General features: G+C 54.0%; 1 protein-coding gene across 1 annotated transcript in view; it reads left to right on the top strand.

Moving 5' to 3' along the window:
• Window positions 1-10513, top strand: part of Eefsec (eukaryotic elongation factor, selenocysteine-tRNA specific) — a 208646-nt gene extending 198133 nt beyond the window's left edge. Inside the window, exon 7 of the mRNA XM_059258164.1 lies at window positions 9969-10513. Within this exon, the coding sequence (XP_059114147.1) occupies window positions 9969-10159 (191 nt within the window). The 3' untranslated portion in view covers window positions 10160-10513. The remainder of the gene's footprint in view (window positions 1-9968) is intronic.
• The last annotated feature ends 9895 nt before the right edge of the window (window positions 10514-20408 follow it).

The following is a 20408-nucleotide window of genomic DNA, read 5'->3' as shown; positions in this document are numbered from 1 at the left end:
GTGTGCTTGCACACCCTGGGCTGAAGACCAGTGGTGGGGAGGGGGAAACTGTTAGAGTCTACAGTTTCAGGAGCGTGGAGAGGGACCTGTGCTGCCATGCCACCCCTGCCCTTCATCTGCCAGCCACAGAGGACAGTGGTACCAGTCACCTGCGCTTGCTTCTCCCTCTTCTCTGGCAGCAAAGCTGATACAGTAATCAGGATGCCACACATGGGCCCTGGAAAATGACTGCTCCTGAGCCTTTGTTCACTCTCATTATTCTCAATGGCTTTTTCCCCAAGTCATAAAAATGACGTTTTTAATATGTGGATTTTTTTTTAAGAAAAAGCAATACGAAGGCACTATGAAGATGACTTTTATTGTCAATAGCTCTACCTTTTAAACCAGTTATCTTAGTTTCTGCTCTAGGTATTTTAATTGAAGATTAAGTTATGTTAAAGAGTGTACATGTGAAGGGTGGGAGCATTAAAATTCTGCTCCCTGAGTGGTGGGGGAAAATACCTCGTGGGAAGCCACCAGGAACCTGCCCCCCACTCTTTGGCTTCAGGACTGCCCTACCACAGTCTTTCCCACCTACCAGGAAAATATAGGGTCTTCAGTCCCCATAGATTGCAGCAGCCACACCACAGCCAGTATTGCCCCTGAGCATAAAGGAGGGAAGGTGGGAAGAGGCGTGCAGAGTGGTTGAAGGCACAGATCTAAATGAGGACGTCCTTGCTGGGCCCCTGGTCAAGTCACTGCGTGTCTCTGTCCCTCAGAAATATCTTTTTTGTTTTGTTTTGTTTTGTTTTGTTTTGTTTTTTGAGACAGGGTCTCTCTGTGTAGTTTTGGTGCCTGTCCTGAGTCTTGCTCTGTAGGCCAGGCTGGCCTCAAACTCACAGAGATCCGCCTGGCTTTGCCTCCCAAGTGCTGGGATTAAAGGTGTGCACCACCACCGCCCAGCCAGAAATATCTTGATAGTGGGACACCAGCTAAGCTTTCTGTGGCCAGGCTGGCATCATGTGAGATGGTCTTCCTTCAGGATCCCTCTATATAGCAGTTAGCTACTTTAAGACCATTTTGCCCACAGAGGACACCCAGCAACCCTCAGGTCCAACCAACCAGTATTTCCCCATGGTGACCCAAAGTGCAGAGACCCAATCCTCAGACGTTTCTGAAGAGGGGTTCTGGAACCTGGCCCTCCCTGATGCCAGTTCCTGGAGTGCAGTAAAGGGTCTGGCCTGCCTTGAGCCCCAGGCTGCCGTGGGTACTTTATGAGCACAGCTCTGGCTGTAAGTCCTGCTCCGTAACCATAGCTGGGAGCCCTCAGCTGCCTGGGCAGTGACTCACCTGTGGACACCTGTGTGGCACTGGCTAGGTGAGGGGGCATGAAGGGGATGCTGGCAATGGCAGAAGAAAAGTGACCTGAGACTGGCGTCCCTCAGTCCCACTGAGGAAGGGGAGGGAGAGAGGCGTTCAGCCACCAGCTTACTTCCCTACAACCCTGCAGAGGCGGCTCTCTCCCCTTGTCATTTTCACTCCCCACCCTCCCCACCTCAGCTTTGTCATGGTACTGTCCCTACTCCCCATGCACCTCTGTCCCCACCGCCCTCTCACCCCATTCATCCAGCACCATGGCCCGTTTCCTAAAAGGTGTGGGCATCTACCTAGCAACCCTGATTGAGCCCCAGGGGAGGAAACATAGATCCTGGACTTCCTCCTTATCCTTGCCTCAAAGGGTTCCAAATCCAGGTGCATGTGGCCAGCAGGATTAGAAGAGCTCTGCTATTCCAGGACTCCCCCTCCCAACCTGCTTGGCTGTGATCAGAAGACATGCTCATCGCCCCTCAGCCTATGTAGGCCTAGAGGCTGCCTGGCCATGAGAGGACCACTAGGACCCCAACAGGCTAGCAAGAAGCTCTGACTCCTAGAAAGGGAGTCACCCCAGGAACAGAGCCATACTCGGCCCCTTCTCCTGGGTTCGCGTAAGCTGAAGGGGCCAGGGTGGCCCTTGCTGGAGTCTCTGAGGAAGGGTCAGCACCTTGACCCCAGGAAGAAGACTACCAGTGTACAACCACCTCTTACTGAAAGTCTAGGCAGGAGATACCAAGGCAGTTGCCATATCCCACTGAGGGAGCCCAGCAGCAACTGAAACTGAGGGGGCTGAGGCATGCCGAAGTGTCTGTAGGAGGCAGGCCGCTGGGGTACCCAGGAAGTATAGGCCTCATCTGAACACATATGAGGATCTAAAGATTTCTTCAGGGGAGGTTGATCCAGGAGGAGTGGTTGAAATTTGTTCTAAACGGATTTTGGACAGCAATGGGGTGGGTAAGCAGAGAGATGCTTGTTACAGTGGCTGGGACATTCATACATAGGCTGTACCGTGGCCTACTCAGCAGGACCTTCCCTGAAGAAGCCCTGGGACCTCAAAGGAGCATGAGTTAACTCTGAGTGGGCACAGGGGCTTGAGTAGGATTGCCAGGAAGTCCAAGGTTCCATGCTGCATGTGAAATGGCACCCTGCTTAGGCGGAGGCAGGAGCCTGGCTGGAGATGTCCTCATGCCAACACATGCTTCCACGAGCTGCAGCCACTTCAGGGAGTGGAAACCTCATAGGATCAGGTAGTAGGAAGCTGGCCTCAGGTGGCTGGCTGCTCATCTCTAGCCAGCTCCCCTCCAAGCTGAGTAAGAACCTAGGACAGCAAATGTCTCTCTACTAGGCTACCCTCTCAAATGGCTCAGCCTCCAACTGAGCCTCAAGACCAAGTCATTTCCTGTCTGGATCAGACTGATTTTGGTTTTGTCTTTTTATTTATTTTTTAGATGTATTTATTTTTATTTGTTTTAATTACACTCATGATATTCATTAATTACACTCACGATATTAATTACATTTGTGATATTCATTGATTACATTTGCAGTACTCATTCAATAATTGTATTTATGATATTCATTAATTACATTAATTGTATTGATTTATTACATTCATGATATAATGTCCTCATACTACTGTCCATTTGTGGGACTTTTCCATCACACAAAACAGAAATTCTGTACTTAGGAAGTCATTGCTCTATATTCCTTTCTTCTCCATCTTGAGATAACGTCTAATCTTTCTGTCTCTATGAATTTGTATATTCTATATATTTCATGTAATACAATTCTATAGTATTTGTCCTTTTATTGAATGTAAAAACATTTTATGTACAACTGCAGGAGAAATAATACACAGATAGCTTGAACATAAAAACAGGTTATAATTCAAAAGTCCAGTGTTATTTTAAACAGTAAAATATTTTCTCTGTAGAAAATAATAAGGTTTTGTCTTTTTAAAAAAGCTTTCACATATTGCATGTTTTTCCTCCCTACACACCCCAATCTCCAAAGCTCAGCTTCATTGTGACTTCAGTTAACTTGGTGCAGGAATATCTCTGCAAAGGGCCTTTTTTTTGTTTTGTTTTGTTTTTGAAGAATTCATTGTTGCTGCTAAGAAGCTTAATATAAATTAAAGAAGGAATTAGGCAACATTAAGACATCAAAATGGGCATGCGGGGCCCATCGCCTCGTCTCCTCCCAATCAAAGGAGTGTGTGAGCCGTCAAGTATGCCCAAGAGCCTTAGAAGGAACTTGGTTTCGTGGTTACACGGGCCCGTCTGCCGCCCCCTCCCCAATTCCTTTTGTTGCTGGGACGGCAGAATTCAGTTCTGATTTTTTTTTTTAATTAATCACCTTATCTCTTTAAAGCAAGTTGCATCTTTGTTTACATACATGACCGGTGCAGAGAAGGGACGAGGGAAATCAGGGCTGGTACCCGCAGCTAGCGAGGACAGGCCTGTGAGACAGTGAGCACAGGGCCACACCTGCCAGTACATGGCAGGAGGACCAGTCACTCCCACAGAAGTTCAGAGGGAACCCAGAAGGCATTAGCTTGTTCTCCCCAGATCTCCAAGATCTGCCCTCTGGCCTGTCCCTGGCCAAGTGAGGAGCAAATGACAAGCCAGCCATGGCAAAGGGAGTCCCACATCCAGATCCCAGCGCTATCATATAGCTAGAGGGCGTACACCTTGGCTCACCTCATCTGGACCCCTACACATTAAGTGCAGCCAAGGCCTGCTGTGAGTCAGATGTGACTGCCAGGCCTGCATTAAAGCCTCTTCCACCTTATCAGCTCATCCATTCCTGTCGTGCCAGCCAGAACCCCCACTCCACACAAGCTGGCCTCTGCCTTCCAGCAGCATCAGCAGGCCCTCTGCAGAGGCAGGTCACCTCCACTCGGGGCTTCTGTTGCACACGGCACCGCACTCTGTCCAGCTGCAAGCCTGTTGAACTCGGACTCTGTGGCCATCCAGCTGCCAGCCCAGCAGTCCTCACCAGGACTGTCCCAGAGAACTCCTACCCCCATTCACTCTGCCCTCCTTCTACAGCCTCCTCATAGCTGCTCTGGCTTCAGTGAGTCCCTGAGGGGCCTACTGACCCCAAGATGCTTACAAGGGCTCCTTTCCCACTGGGGGGTGCCAGCTGCCCACCAACGTGAAGGCCCCTCTTCTAGTCTGGCCCCTGACATGAAAGCGACGCCAGCAATTGGGGGCAATTTGCTGGCCTTTGATGGCCACTGCCGGGCGGCACCCTCGCTGGGCTTGAAAAACTTCGCTTCCCACATTCTTCCCTGATTGCCCAGTGGAGCCAAGACCCAGCAGCCTGCAGCCCATTGTGCCTTTGTGTGGGGCTGGCGCACAGTGAGAAAGGCCAGCCAGGCCCTGGGAGAGGTCCCCATGGGAAGCCATGAGCAGTGGTGTCACATAGGGTCACTGCCACCCCCACTACATCCTGGGGTCTGGGCTCAAAAGAGAGTAGAGTCGGCTCCAGGACTGGTGTCGTCTAGGGAGAGAGGAGGCCTCCTGAACAGGGGACATCATGGGCTACCTCAGCCCCAACACACCCCCTGCCAGGAGAAGTCTGGTGCTGGCACATGGCAGAGGACCGAAGTCCAACCTGGTGTCTGGTCCAGACTGCTCTCTGGACCACTTGAAGGGCAGGCATGTTTTTCCCAGGCCTCACCACTGGCCTGTTCATCTGAGTGGGATACACGCAGGTGCGTGTAGCATGGAGGGACTGGCATGTAAATGTATGTAATAGAGACGAGTGCATGTGGGTGTGAGTGTGATATGTGTGTGTGTGATACATATACACAGGGCCATGGGTGTGTATAGTATAGGTGAGTACTGATGGCTGTATATGATATGTAGTGTATGTGTGAGACAGTGGATACATGTGACATATGGGAGTACATGTAAAGGGGTGTGGGTTCATGGAGGGTAGCATGCAGAGGTGTAAGTATGATGATGTTGGGTGCTGCATACATCATGGGATGCCTCCACCACATTCATGTTCCCCCAGGAGACGTAGAGGGCTCCATGCCCAGCAGTGGGAAGATATCACCAACTCACCGGCCTCTGTGAAGTAGGCACTACACAACCACAGTGAAAACAGGTGCTCAGTGAGGCTCCTAGGAGGGACTCCATTTAGCTCGGGGCAGTCAGGGGACGTGCTCCAAGGAGCAGTGGCAGAGTGAATTCAGTGGGCGGAAAGGAACTCAGCTCACAGAAACGAATGATCAAGAGCCCTTGCTTGGTTCCTGTGGTTGACGGTCAGAGTGAGACAGGAGCATCGGGAGTGGAGAGGCAGAGGAGGCAGGCATGGCTCTGAGTGAGGACATACTCCTGCCAGTGGAACAGGTCCCAGCGTCACGTGGGCCTCACAGGACTCTCTCTGGTGGCCAGGGAGTAGAGCAGGAGGCAGCAGGAATGGCCAGTGGGGCTGAGGAGCTGGGAGAGCCCGTCCCTGAACCTGCCCTGCGATCTCTGCTCTAGCTGAAAGCTGCTGTGCTGGACACTTTGACCTTGGTGCCCATAAAGGAGCTCTACCCATGCTCAGCCTCACCCTTCCCAGGCACAGCCGGAGCATGCTAGAAGCAAGGCCACTGGCCTCAAAGTGCCAGCCTGCTTCCTGACCACAGCTGCCCTGGGCCCCACCCCCAGGCTGTGGGGACCCACCTGGACCTCCTTCCCCTTCCCCTGCTTGCCTGTGTGCTAGGGTGCACTGCTATACATTGTCCCTTGTCGGGGTTCAGGAGTTGGCACACTGTGGGACCCGTGTAGCTAGACCTCTGTGCCTAACCAGGGTTACCCAGAGCCCTTGGGCAGTACGGAAAAGTAGAAGAAAGGCACTACTTGTAACCCCTTGTGATCCCTGGAGACTAGGCATAGAGCCATTTGGTCTTTTCTCTATAGCTCAGTTGATAGGGATCTTCTGAAAGTTTTGCCTGCTGCATTTTTTGAACTAAGTTTAGAATACATGTTTGATATAGAGGTCAGAAGTCAACTTTGTGTGTCTTCCTGTTTCTGTCCCTAATTTAGTTGAGACAAAGTCTCACTGAACCTGGAGTTCACAAAATTCATCTAGACTGACTGGCCAGCAAGCCCCAGGGACTTCCTGTCTTTACCTCCTGAATGCTAAGGTTATAAGTGCACACCACTTTGCCCAATTTCTTACCTGGCTGTTGGGGATCTGAACTCAGGGCTTGCAAATACATTACCAAATAAGCCATCTCTGTGTCCTCGCCCCTAGCTTGAATCTGTTTTTAAATGTTCATTGAGTCACATTTAGTCCTACTGAACTCCGCTTTACTATGGCAAGGGGATTTGTCTTATCAGCCCTTGGTCTCAGGTCCCCTCTAACCGATGTTAGACATGTGGTTCTTTGATGCTCAAACACAGATGGGGACCAGACCACCTTAGTCACCAGCACTGCCCACCACCCACCGTGGGACCTTGGGTAAGTGTGAAGTTCTTGAGCACCTCAGTTCCTCCAGCCCTGATCAGTGAGGACTGGGCACCTCCGCACATCTGGGCCCACATGGCACATGTTTGTCTGGTCTGCATCCCGTGGTTGATTTGGACTGTTTCTAGCTGCTTGACCTTTGGGTTCTTGGTCCTAGGGGTTTGCCTCCAGTCCTGTAGGGTCTCACCAGCACCGACAGCTAGGAGCCAGAGTCCCCAGTGCAGGTCACATGGGCAAAGACAGAAACCTCACTGTGGTAGGACTGGTCACAGGAAGACAACAGATACAAAACCATGGAGATAATAGAGTGTGCCAGAGGAGACGGAGTTAGAGGAGAGAACTAGAACGGTGAGGCCAGAGAGGCTGGGTACAGTGGCCAGGTAGCCAGGAGGCCTGAGCAGTGACTTCTGAATAGAACTTAGAATAGTGCTCTTAGAACTCCAGGGGGTGCTTCATCCTAGCTGAGGGGCTGACAAAGCCAGAAGTGTGCAGAGGTGGATATACGGATATGCAGGACCAGGAAGCTGATGTTTGCTATTTGCCCAGGCACGTAGGAAGAGCTGGGAGAATGGGGTGGCAGGGTGGGAAACTGTCCTGCCTGATGGCACCCTGGACTATAGATGCGGGCACCCTAGCTGCCTGCTGACTCCCTTGACCCAGTCATCACCCTTTTTCCCACAGAACAAGCATATACCTCATGGACTTGGCCACGTCACAGATTCCTTCTACCTCTATAGCCTGCCAACAGTCTCTGTGGGGTCCCTGTCACCCGAGCATGCGTCCAGCAGTCTTTTTCAGAGAGCCCTGCATTAGGAACATCAAAGCTGCTACCACCGCCCTCCCAGGGACACAGGGTCATTTCCTTAAGTTACTCGTGCTATCTAGGGCTATCTGCCTCCAAACCTGTTGACTAGAATCTCTCCAGGGGAGCTGGCTTGGACTCTGTGCCTCCTCCGGGCTGTCCACTGATCCTACAGTGCCAAGTATCTTTAAAAGGAAAGCCCTGGGCAGTTGAGAGACAATTGTAGCCTGAGCTGGGCCACGAGCCTGTGGTGGGTACAGCTCCAACTTCCTCGGCATATGCCACCTGGCCAAAGGAAAGGGAGCCACTGAAGAAACGGTGTGATATCTGCCATATGCCCCAGGAGTTGTTGGGACAGGTTTTTGGTAGACCCTTGATGGTGTTCCCAGACCCCTGTGATGGCTGAGGCGACCAAGCTGCTCAATGGCCACAGTATTGCTTGTGCCAGATTCCTCTTCCATCCCTGCCTGCTCTGTGGTGATGCGGCATGCACTGTGTGTAACCAGAGCCATCACAGATGAGATGGACTGCTGATTGGGCCACACCTGTCTCCCCAGCATGGCACAGACGCTCTGGAGCCCTGCACCTCTTCAGCGATCAGACCTCCTGGCACCAGAGAGAGACAGGCCCGTACCATTTGTCAGGGTCTGGTGCCAGCAGGAGGAAGGCCCAGCTCTGATTCAGGGACTCAGATACCTGCAGGCCTGGCACCAGCCCAGGGCCCTCTTCTTGCTCCAAGGCCTAGGCCCCGTCTGGGAGGAGGCAAAGCCACAGATGCGGGGCTAAAGACCAGGCAGCTGCGGGAGGGCACCTTCTCCTTGCTGCACTCTGGCAGGGGCAATGGGCAGCTTGGCTCTAGGGTACTGCCAGCAACTTCAAGCCCCTAGCTTTCCCAGGGGGTCCAGGATTTGAGGTAGCTAACAGTCTCACTTTTGTCTGTCAGAGTGAGCCCAAACCCTTCCTACAGTGAGACAGGCCATCCCTAACTGACTTCAGTTTTCCAGGGATATACCACTTTTTAGATGTCCAGAGATTAGGGGCCGATGCAGAGTGCTTGGAAAGCCCTCTTCAAGATCATTGCCAGAGCCGGGCGGTGGTGGTGCACGCCTTTAATCCCAGCACTCGGGAGGCAATGCAGGCAGATCTCTAAGTTCCAGGCCAGCCTGGTCTAGAGTGAGTTCCAGGACAGCCAGGGCCACACAGAGAAACCCCGTCTTGAAAAGCAAAAATCATTGTCAGAGGCCCACATGCAGGTGGATGACCTCCAGTTTGGGGACCAGACTCCCAAGGGTACTAGACCAGGGATGGAGCACCTGAACCTTGTCCATGTTCACCTCCAGCCCCAGCACCCTCAGGCTTAGCATGGGGACTGAGATGGGGCGAGAGGGCGGAACTGACCAATGAGGGAATCAGAGCTTTTCCAGACACCTGTAAGGGCAGCAGATGTCCTGGCGCTTCCCTGTTTGGCCTCCAGACAGACGTGAAGGCCTCCCTTTATCCCAGTAATCAGAATCAGGGCTGTCAGGAGATTTCCCCCAGGTGCTAGTAGGCACTAGCAAGTACTGCCTGAGCCTCTGCCCAGCGTCTCATCTGGAAACCCAAGACAGTCGGTTGTAAATATCAACACAAGAATAAATAAGCATGTGAGATGCTGGATTCGATCTAACCAGTGCAGTGTCTGCAGATGCCAGGTGCTGTCAGTCTGCAGCTTAACAGAAAACAGCTAAGCTGCCATGCACAGCCTTTCCCTGAAGGGCCATGGGACATCTTCCATGTTAGAGCAGAAAGGATGTTCTGCATGAAGAAAGATCGTACTGAGCTCTTGGAGATGGCAAAGAGCCCAACCTTATTCAGGGTGGGTGGTGAGGATGGAGGAGCCAGAGCCTGGGTGAGACCCCCACACACAAGAGCTCTGGCCAAGGAGAGCTGATTCAACCTCCCAGCTGTTCCCTGCTCACCTCGGGTCTGCTGAGGCTCCCTTCCTCTGAACCCACCCAGAGGCAAAAGGCACAGAACCTGAGAGAGCCTGCTACAGAGTCAGACTTCCGGCATAAGGGGAAAGAGGGTGTCTCCATGGTGGCCAGAAACCTCAAGTGGCCTGTCTGGCAGGTAGAACAGTGTTCTCAGAGAGCATTAGGCCCTTAGGGACCAGGTGAGCAGCCAGAAGATTAGAGAGTTGTGCCCCAAAGTGACTGGCTAGTAGTGAATTAGGTGTGGGGAGGAGTCAGAAAGGCCCTCCCTACCTTGTTGGGCAGAGAGAGTGATACTGGGTGGGAAGGGCATGGAGCTGGGACACAAGGATGCCGCTCTGCCTACAGTGAGGCAGTGACACTTTTATCCCTTGCAGGTGGCCTCAGCCCTGAGTCCAAGAAGATCCTGACACCTACACTCAAGAAGCGGAACCGAGCTGGCCGCGGGGAGACCGCCAAGCCAGAGGAGAGCGCCGAGCGGCCAGAGCCCATGCAGCCTGTGACACTCAGCCTGTCTTTCAAGCGCTATGTCTTTGACACCCAGAAGCGCATGGTACAGACTCCCTAAGTGAACCAACCCCCCAGGGCCTCTTGCCAGCTACAAGCCAGACCACAGTGCCAGATGCCCCCAATGTGCCTCAGTCTCCCCAGTCCTGCAGGCAGCCCATCCACTGCCATCCCCACTGATGTTGAGCCCCTCTGAGAAGACCTGGGGAAAGTGAGGAACAGTGCCAGAAAGGCTGCCACTCCATTCCTGCACCCACCCAGGAGAGCAGCTAAGCCCAGCTTGGAAAGGGCCTTAGCAGAGCCAGCAACCTGGGCCTCACAGGCTTCCCCAGTTAGGGCGTCTGCAGCCACTCTCAGCCCTACCCCAAGTAACTGGCACCCTCCAACTGGAAATAAACATCCCATATATGACCTAGCCACCCATGGTCTGCCTGTCTCCCACGGGTTACCAGGAGTCACAGTATTGTGTGGCGCTGGGTGAGGACTCAGCTGCTAGGACCACCCAAGTGGCTCCTGGGGTGTCATGGGCCTTGAAGAACAGAGGTTCTCTGAGTAGCTGAGTCTAGTAAGGTCCCTTGGGAGGGGGCTAGCACCCTAGGGCTCTATCTTGACACTAGAGGTCAATAGGCCCTGACCTCCAGTTTGGGGACCAGACTCCCGAGGGTACTAGACCAGGGATGGAGCACCTGGACCTTGTCCATGTTCATCTCCAGCCCCAGCACCCTCAGGCTTAGCGTGGGGACTGAGATGGGGCGAGAGGGCGGAACTGACCAATGAGGGAATCAGAGCTTTTCCAGACACCTGTAAGGGCAGCAGATGTCCTGGCGCTTCCCTGTTTGGCCTCCAGACAGACGTGAAGGCCTCCCTTTATCCCAGTAATCAGTGCATTATGCTTTAATTTTCAAAAATGGCATTAAAAATATTAACAGGGGCAGGTTGTGATCAAATGACTTGGGTCTGTTAAGCCCCAGAGCAGAGGGCAGAGGAAAAGGAGCCAGGCTACAGAACACAGCGTCCCTGTAAAGCATGGCCCTAATCAAATACCCCATCAGCCCGCCGAGCCCCTCATGCCTCCAGGAGACCAGGGTGGCAGCGGCTGCCCTTCACTGTCCTCGGCCAGGCCTCCGGCAGCCATAGTCAGAACAGCCTAGAGCTGAAGACAAGCAGGGCCTGGGCTTTGTTTTGCTGCCAGACCCCTAAGGAGCAGCTTCCCGCAGGACTCCATGGTACCCTTGCCACTACGCTGTCAGTCCCCTGGCCTGGGTGTGACCTGGAGGACAGCAGACTAGTGAGTGTGATCACAATCACTGCGGGTGTTCCTCTAGCTCCAGGAAACCCCACTGCTGCCGCCCGTGTGAGCACCTCAGGGTACTGCCTCCTGCTTGGTCCTAAGCATACCTGTGACCCCTGTGCTGTCCTAAGCACTGGGCCCTCATTCAGCCCCACCCAGACCTGAAGACTGCCATACCTGAAGGACAGGGTCACTGGCTGAGCTACCCCAGCCCGGCCCAGCCCTGCCCACCAGTTAGGATGCCTGAGAAGAGCAGCCAGTTAGAGACAGTGAGGCCCGGGCTTGGGCAAGGGTCTCAAGGCAGGTAGCCAAACAGGCTGAGGTCCCACAGTCCCCTACATCACTCCTGGGAGCAGAAGAGGCCTTCCAGAACTGGTGGCCTCTAAGCATGGGTGAGTGGCTGAGCCAGGTCTGAGTCCTCATAGGTAAGGAAGCCGTTCTGCTCAGCATGGGGCCTGAACCAGGAACCTCCCCTGGCCAAGGGGCCTGGAGCTGACTCTTCTTAGGGTCCCTGCAATTTGGGGCATATTATCCCTGTCTGCCCTGAATGGAGTTTATGACCTTGGTTAAGTCCCCAGCCTGTCTCTCAGAGTCCCCATTATATAAGGGAAGCCACTGCTTCATGAGGTAGATCTGAGAACTTGGGGCTCTGCTGAGCATAGAGCTGCCATCACACCCCTGCAGCCTGGGAGCAAGCCCCAGATGTGCCCACATTGAGGGACAGAGGCCTGTAAACCACAAGAGGCAGTTCAGCCAGCTGTAGCTCTGGCACAGCTCCAGTTCAGCCATTTTCTCCAGGACCTGTCTGTAGGTGGAGTCTCCATGTCCATACCCCCAGCATCTCTCCTGAAGACTGTTTTCCTTAAAGCCCAGAGTGAGGGCTTACACAGAGGGAAGTAAAGGCACGTAGAAGAGCCCAGGGCTGAGCTCTGGGAGGGGCTGCTCAGCATGTGACCCCCACAAAGCCTCTAGGACCCTGAGAATGTGTATGACGCAGGCCTGCCCGCTGTGGCCTGAGAACACAGCAGCCCCAGGAGAGACCTCTATCAGGCATGGCATCGGTGGAAACCCGAACACCCATTAGTGAGTTAAAGCCAGGATGCCCAGTCTGGAGGGTGGCCCAGCCAAGGCAGCAGTGGCAGGGAGTGGGGTGTACTGCTGACCAGGACTGGCTACAGGCAGGGCCCAGCTCCAGGACCCACCAGCCCTTCTCACATGGTCCCAGGCTCCCGTGTTTTAGGGAAGACAAGCTTCGTTGCAGCCATAGCCCACAGGAACTGCTTGGGGTCTCCGTGCCATGGGTTAGGGCACTAGACAATTCCAACCCCCCTGCCATGGTGCTGGGGGTGTGTCCTCGGAAAAGAGGCACCCTCCGGCCTCCTGCACAATGTGAAGTCACAGCTAGTGTCGCACTACCGGCTGGGTGGGGGCAGCATGATTGGCAGGCCCTGGAGCATGGGGCTAATGCACCAGCACAGAGATAAGGCTTATCTGGAACCGTCCCTGGAATCGAGACTCTGATGGAAACAGGCCCGGGGTTAATATATTTTTGATAGATAACGGCTGGTAAATGGGAAGCCCTGGGGGCCTGGGGCAGAAGGGGCAGCCTCTGCCCTCCCCAGCCATGCACATGTGCACCTGGGTCTGTGTGTGTGCAGAGCCTCTGGACAGGGCCAGTGTCTGGACACCATGTACTCAGGGCTTGTCTGCTACTGCATGCCTGCCATCTGCCTAGGGGTGGAATAAGGAGGTGGGACCTGGTGTACGCAGAGTGGTGACCCACAGAGCACAACGGTGGGTGAGCATCTTCTCTAGGGCCTGGTAAGACTAACGATAGGAGCTATCAGAAGTGCCCAAACCCAGGGCCTCAGCCAGGTGAAATTCCCTCCTACTTGGTGATCCTAGCCCCGGCTTCCTCAACACTGCTCACGGCCTCCCAGTTCCTAGTGTGGCCCTCCCACGAGGGTCCTCTGTGACCTTTCTTTCTGCTAAGAGACCCCAAAGGCTCCATGAGTAAGACTGAAGAGAGAGTAGGAGTTTGCCAGGGGAAGAGGGGCATGCTGTTGAGGGACCCCAAGTGTAGGCTCTAACAAGGAGAACTGAGAGATGGCTAAAGAAAGGAAGGTCAGGGCTTCCCAAAGCCCATCTTTCCAGGAGCCTCCACAGGGAGGAGCCCTCGTTAGAAAGAGTGGTCACCCCAGCACTGAGAGTAGAGTCAGCCATTAATTACCTCGCTCAGCCATCAGCAGGCTTGACTGCAACAGGGAGTAGGTGCAGGGCGTGGACACTGGCGGGAGGCTCACAGGGAGACTGAAGAGGAGACCTAGGGAATCCTGAAGAACAGCAGCAGGGTGGGTCCCCGGACCCTGACCCTGACCCTAGTTGGGAGTCCTAGTCGGGGGTCCAGCTGGGAAAAGGAGTCCCTGTGAGATGCCCAGCTCCGGGGTAGGGAGGTTTCTGGATGTAGGAGGGAAGCAGTTCAGGATGACAGTGGAGGGGGGCTGTTTGGGAGGTTTGGAGATTCAGCACAGGTACTGCAACTTGGATGTAGGGACAGAATTGTGCAGGGCATCAAAAAAGCATCTTTGGACACTGACTGAGGTCCCTGTGTGTGCCGTCCTGGCCCAGCACAGGGACACGGACCTACCTGTCCTGCACTCACTACACTTGGAGAGAGCGGATCGGACTTTCCCACAAGCCTGGACCCTTTCTCCCACCTCAGCTTGCATGCACAGGCCCAGCTCCGAGGCCTGTAGGTCAGAGGTCCTGAGCCCAGGCCTAGGTGTTGCTCAATACACCAGGATCCCCCAACGTTATCATGGGCCTAGAGGGGAGACCAGCAGCACAACAGTGACTTCCTGCGGCCACAGCTGGGGCCCCAGATAAAGAGTGCTAGAGCCTGGTGACCCTTCTAGGGACACCCTTTGGGCACACCTCCCACATGACCACCTCTGGGCCCAGGTTCTGCTCCGCCCTGGCTTGCCCAGTTCCAAGGGACCACTGTGTGGTGAGGATTTCCTCCTCAGTGTGGTTCCCATCAGCCCTGCCCCTTCCTTGAGCCACAGGGCTGCCTGAGGCAGGGATGCCGATGGCCAGCGACTTTTTCCACAGCAAGGCTCCAGGAGGAGACTTAGGTGTGGCCCACTCTCCAGCTCCTGGCCTCTGCTCTCCACATCTCCTGTCTCTTTCTGTTTCTCTTGTCCTTGTACCAGGACAGTTGGTGAGCAGGTGGGAGGAAGGAGTGTCGGCCTCATTGACCAGGCCCACGGGGTCTCCTGGCTCTCGTCCAGACCCCTCCCCTCTTCACTTCGCATCCTGTAGGCTGGACTCTGGCAGCCACCCTGCCCAGGCTCTACTTCATGAGCCAGGGGCACTCCCAGCTAGGAGTCTAGAAAAGCAGGAGGGGACAGACTTCCCAGCGACACAGAAAAGGACCCTGGAAACCTGAATTTCTCAAAGGCCTCGTGAGTTTTTAGACCAGGTTACAGAGACCAGATTCCTGCTCCTACTCGACCCTTAAGCCCATTACGTACACAAAAGTGTCCCCACCCTGTCATCCCTGAGCTTCGGCACTGACTTCACCATGTTACCCCATCACTAAGTTCAGCGTCATTGTCACCCCATCCTGTCACCACTGTCGTCACCAACAGCAGCACCCATGATGCACCAAGCCTGGGAAGAAAGCCTGTCTGTAGGACAGCAGTACACTCCCCACCCATCCCCCAGTCTAGCCGGGAATACACACTGGCCTCGGGCCCCAGTAGAGAGTACAGCTCTATGTGGGGATCGTCCCACTTGTTTCCTTGCAGTAGTGACACAAGCCATCCTGCATCGTGGTCTGTCCTCCTGCAGAGATGTAGAGATCCATTCTCAATGTGGCACTCCTCAGGGTGGCTGCCAGTGACAGCTCAGGCCCTTTGCTGGTGTCCTGTGTCTAGTCATGCATCTAAATACTTTATAAACCCGGTTGTAAACACCTGTAATTCCAACACTTGGATCAGAAATCCAAGGCCATCCTCCCTGTGGACTACCAGGGAAAGGCTGAGATCGTAGAGCTGGGGCTAGAGTGCTATGAGCTGACTCTGGATCTGCTTAGTGGGGATTTAGGGCCAGCCTCAGCAGAGCTAGGTGACCCTGCAGAGGTGAGTGGCTTTTTAGGAGCAAGCTAGGCGAGATACCTTCAGTGTGGGATTCCTGAGAAAGTGGCTAGCTGGGCTTCGGATTTGGAGCTGGGGAGGCCTGAGCTAGACACACAGTAGGGCCATGAGCACAGAGGCAGTGAAGCCAGGGTCACACCACTGTGGGGAGGAGACACGGCCTTGGAATTCTGTGCATCTTGGAACAATGGTTCTGGAAAGCTGGGTGCAAGGTGTTCGTTCCATAGGGTTGGCTCACAGGGGATGGATAGAATCAGATGACACTACCGTAATTGCCAGGTCTGGGGAAGAGGCCTGCAGTGACAGCCTCAGACAGCTGCTTACAGGTGCAGACTGGCGCCACTGAAGGCAGGTGGTGTGGGTGGGTGCTGGACAGAAATGCGCAAAGGCAGAGAAAGATGGGGCAATACTTCTAATCAGATGTGAGCGGAGATGGCTGAGTGATAGCCAGTAATTGTGATATCTCCCAATTCTTGGTACTTGCCTGGAGGGAAAGAAGCATCAGTATGCTGTCTGGTCCTGCCAATCACTGCTCCCAGCTTCCCTGAGGGGGTATGGCCTTCTCCAGGCCTGGCCTCAGCTAGGTCAGAGCCCATGAGCAGTTATAGGCTAGGTCTCCTCTCTGGGATGCAGGCTCTCTCACTTGTGGCTTGCTAGCCTCCATAGGGGGCAGAGAGGCTTCATTCTAGGCCCTATAGAGCCCAAAGGACAGCAGAGCTCTGTGGCCTGTGGCATGGACAGGCAGTGGGCCACCGATAAGAGAGACAGTTGTCAGAGTCATGGGGACCACTGATAAAGCAGACAAGCATCTCCCGGTGGCCGGAAGGTGCTGGGAGGGCCGGCAGGGGCACCCACATGGGTGGACATGCTGAGGCTGCTGGTTCCGGGCAGGACCCCTCCAGCCTCAACAGGCATCCAGGCAGCTGCTGTGTATACCCAGCCTGGAAAGGAGACCTCCACATGGATTCCCAAGGCTCCCCAGCATTCCAGATCCTCCCTACAGCCCTAGTGCTACCAGCAGGGAGGGACCTTAGCAGGAGCAGTCTTCCTCTGTGTCCATCTACACTTCCAGTTAAGGACACATAGCCAGCACAAGAGCACCCTGGGAAGTTGGAGCTGCTAGGGAAGTAGGGCCCTTTATCACATGTGACAAGCCTGATGTGGACATGGCACATACTCTCACAAACTCCCGTGACATCCTGCAAGATGAGAAGTCTCACCCCTTTGTGCTCTTTGCTGAGCCCCAGGGAGGCCAGGTGACAGGCCCAGAGTCACACTGTCTAGGATACTCAGGCGCCCTTGAGTATACAAGCGGACACTGAGCTCCTTGGGAGCCACCTGCCAGCCCTCGGGTATGAGGAGGTATCAAGGCTGGTGGCCTGAGCTGGGCTGTCTCAGGCTCTGTTCTAGGTGGGGCTTACTGGTTCCCATTCTAGTTTCAACCCAAGAAACACAGTTAAGGCTCAGAGACAGTGGAGAGCCTCATGGTGCCATCTGGGATCATGTGGCCTGGGGACTCCAAACTCAGTCTGAAGAGCCCAGAGTCCACACCCTTCCCATAGAGGGCCATCTTTGTGTATTTTGTCACCCTGCGCATATATATATACATACACACACACACATAGGGGACATCCTTCTTAACAGTGGGCAACGGTCCCTCTCCCTGGGACCTATTATGCTTCACACTAGGGTGAAGGGGGCAGTTCTCATAGGGACTGTCCTGCTTTACACTGGGGAGGGCAGTCCCCCTGCCCTGCCTTATACACTAGAACCCGTCCTGCATTATACCTGGGGAAAGTCCCTCTCACGGCCCCAGCCATGTGCCTGCCTTGTTCATTCCACACGCATGGTGAGAGGGGACCCACCAGCATGTCACTGTCTTGATGGAATATGGGGACAGGACCTTTCTCTGCCTGGGGATGCAGAAGCCATCCCTGGTTCACCGCGAGAGCAAGCAGTCCACAGCAGGAAGGAATGATACCTACCCAGAAAAGACAGGAATGGAGAGTGGTCCCTGGAGCTTGGCCCAGCTGTGCTGACCCACGCTGGGGATGCACGGCCATGCTCCCCGCACCACCAGAGCCTATGGAGCCAGCTCTCTTCTGTGAGTCAGTGTGAGCAGTGGTCAGTGTGCTTCTTAGCAATCTGGGATGTGTCCTGGATCCTGAAGGAGGCATGTGTGAACCCATGACCCATCAGAGAATCTTGCCTAGGCCAACACTCTATCCCTGCCGTGAGTCCTCAGCCGACCTACCCAGCGCTTGCTCTGTGTGCCTCCCTGGGCTGGAGTGCCCACCTGGGGCCACATATGCCCCATTCTGCCCTCAAGTCCCCACCCTGCCACACAGCCACCACCCGACAGTGGGGCACCCAGGTCCAGCCTATCAGTTCTGTTGAATCCATTGCACCCTTAAATATATCTATAATATTTTATTGTGTGTATGGGTACTTTGTCTGCATGTATGTCTGTACCACATGCAAATCGGTGCCCACAGAGGCCAGAGAGGGAGATAGATTTCCTGAGACTAGAGTCACACAAAGTTGTGGGCCACCGTGTGGGTGCTGAGAATCTAACCTAGGTCCTCTAGAAGAGCAGCCAGTGTTTTTAACCACTGAGCCATCTCTCCAGCCCCACTTACGTATTTTAAGCTGTGCTGCCAGCCCTCCCCAGTAGGCATGATTTAGGGCTGTGTTGTGGCCCTGAGTAAAATGCACAGTTAGCTCTATCTCCAGCCGTAAATAAGTAACAAAACGTGGACTTGAGCCTCTTGCTGTGGTACAAGCCCTGCCCCTCACAACTGTTCTCCATTGCAGCCATCATGCCTGACTTCCTCCTGCAGGCTCCTGACCTCCACCAGACTCACCCTGCCTTGAGGAAAGAGCCTCATCTAGCTCCCAGCTTCTTGACATCCTAGTTTCTCTGAGTGCCGGGGAGGCTCAGGCAATGGGCCTCTCACACAGAACCCCAACACTCCTGGCATCCATCAACACAGTGGCATCTGTCAGCAGGTAACCCTTTCCTGCACGCTGGCCCCACCCAGGGAAAGTTCCCTCGGCTCAACCCAGAGGAAATTTCAGGTCACAGCCTACCTAGAGAAAATGGCAACCAGGGCTCATAGGAAGATAGAGAATGGGCCCCTGGGTAGATGGGAAGAGAGACAGACAGACAGACAGACAGACAGACACACACACACACACACACACACACACATAGACTGAGACCCACAGGCCTGAAGTTGCCCAGGCTGACCTCCACTCTGCCTTGGCTTCCCTGTCCACAGACTTAGTGAGCAGTGTTGAGTATAGACACCTTGGCAGTTTTCACAGAGGCCATGTACAAATTTAGCACCCCATGTCCAAAGCTAGGCAACATTTTTGATTGCTCATGCCTGCTGTGTGCACATGTGCGCATGTGTATAAGGCTGTGCACCCGGACCCCACCCCAGCCTCCTCTGGCTGTCACCACCTCCTGAACAGTGGGGCTGCTACTACTACTTCAGGGTCACCGCCAGGACTAGGAATGAGGCACAGTCACAGACCTGTCACCTCACCCATGGCTGTTCATCCGTCTCTGGGCCTCTGTTCTCTCCTCTAACCTCTGGACTCCTCTGCACCACTTTCTCAAAATTAACAGTACCATGTGACCATCCTCTGCAACCTCCCTTGCAGCCCTGGTCTCTGTCTTCAAACCTTTGGTCTGGTTTGTTGTTGTTGTTTTTTTGTTTTTTTGTTTTTTTGTTTTTTTTTTTTTTTAAGGGTTAGGGGCTGGAGAGATGGCTCAGTGGCTAAGAGCACTGACTTCTCTTCCAGAGGACCTGGGTTCAATTCCCAGCACCCACATGGTGGCTCACAGCTGTCTATAATTCCAGTTCCAGGAGACCAGACACCCTCACCCAAGACATACATGCAGGCAAAACACATAAAAGAAAAATAAATAAATCTTATATATTTTTTAAAAGGTTGATATGTCTTGTGTTTGTGAGGAGGTAGAGTGACCTGAAGAACACAGGTAAGAAATGATCCACTCCAAAGCAACCAGGACTGCCACTGAAAAGGGCTACCTACATACAGCGGGTAGGGGTGGGGTATTCGGACTACATTGATGTGTTACCTACATAACCTTCCATGGGACAGAGGTGTCTGTCATCATGGGGTCCACGCTCACAACTACTTAAGTCCCCTTCTTCACGGACAGCTTCCGTTCAGTCCAGAGTGTGGGAGTCCAGATGTGCGGAGTGAGGCCCTGGTTCCTCCCTATGGCTGCCCTTGGCCTTCATCAACCCCCAGCTCCATGCTGCAACCCTGGACTTGGGGCTTCATTCCTGTGCCCTGATCTGGCTGGCCAATGGAGAAAGGGAAAGAGAGAGACACTGGGGGGGCGGGGGTAGAGAAATGGGGAGAAAGTGAACAAAACACTAGACAGAGAGGCAAAGGGAGCTGATAGGTCAGAGATCCACAAGGCAGGGCGAGGCCAGGCCACTGTGCCTGGACTGACTGCAGTTAAAGCCTGTAATTGAGTCCCGCAATGAGGACCATTTCAGTGTGGAGAATTAAGGTTTTCTTCTAAGATGGAAATAAAGATTAATTTGCAATTTCCTTCCTCACTGCACATGTGAGAACAACCCGTGTTGAGAAGAACTCAGTCCTGCAGGAGAGGCAGACCTGGCCTCATGGACAGGGCCCCAGAGCAGCCTGGAGCGCTCCAGACCTGTCAGTGCCAGGCTCACATGGAGAGGCCCACCTATGCCAGCTCCAAGTGCTCAGACCAAGGTCTCTGGGGTCCGATCCGTGGCTTTGGTTCTGAGCCAATGGTCTTGAGGGAGCAGTCTAGGCTTGGGGAGGAATCAGAATCAGCAGTGCCT

Source organism: Peromyscus eremicus, chromosome 3 (genome assembly GCF_949786415.1).
Source record: "Peromyscus eremicus chromosome 3, PerEre_H2_v1, whole genome shotgun sequence".
NCBI classification, from domain to species: Eukaryota; Metazoa; Chordata; class Mammalia; order Rodentia; family Cricetidae; genus Peromyscus; species Peromyscus eremicus.
The sequence above is the reverse complement of the archived record's forward strand: the minus strand, read 5'-3'. Positions and strand labels throughout refer to the sequence as shown.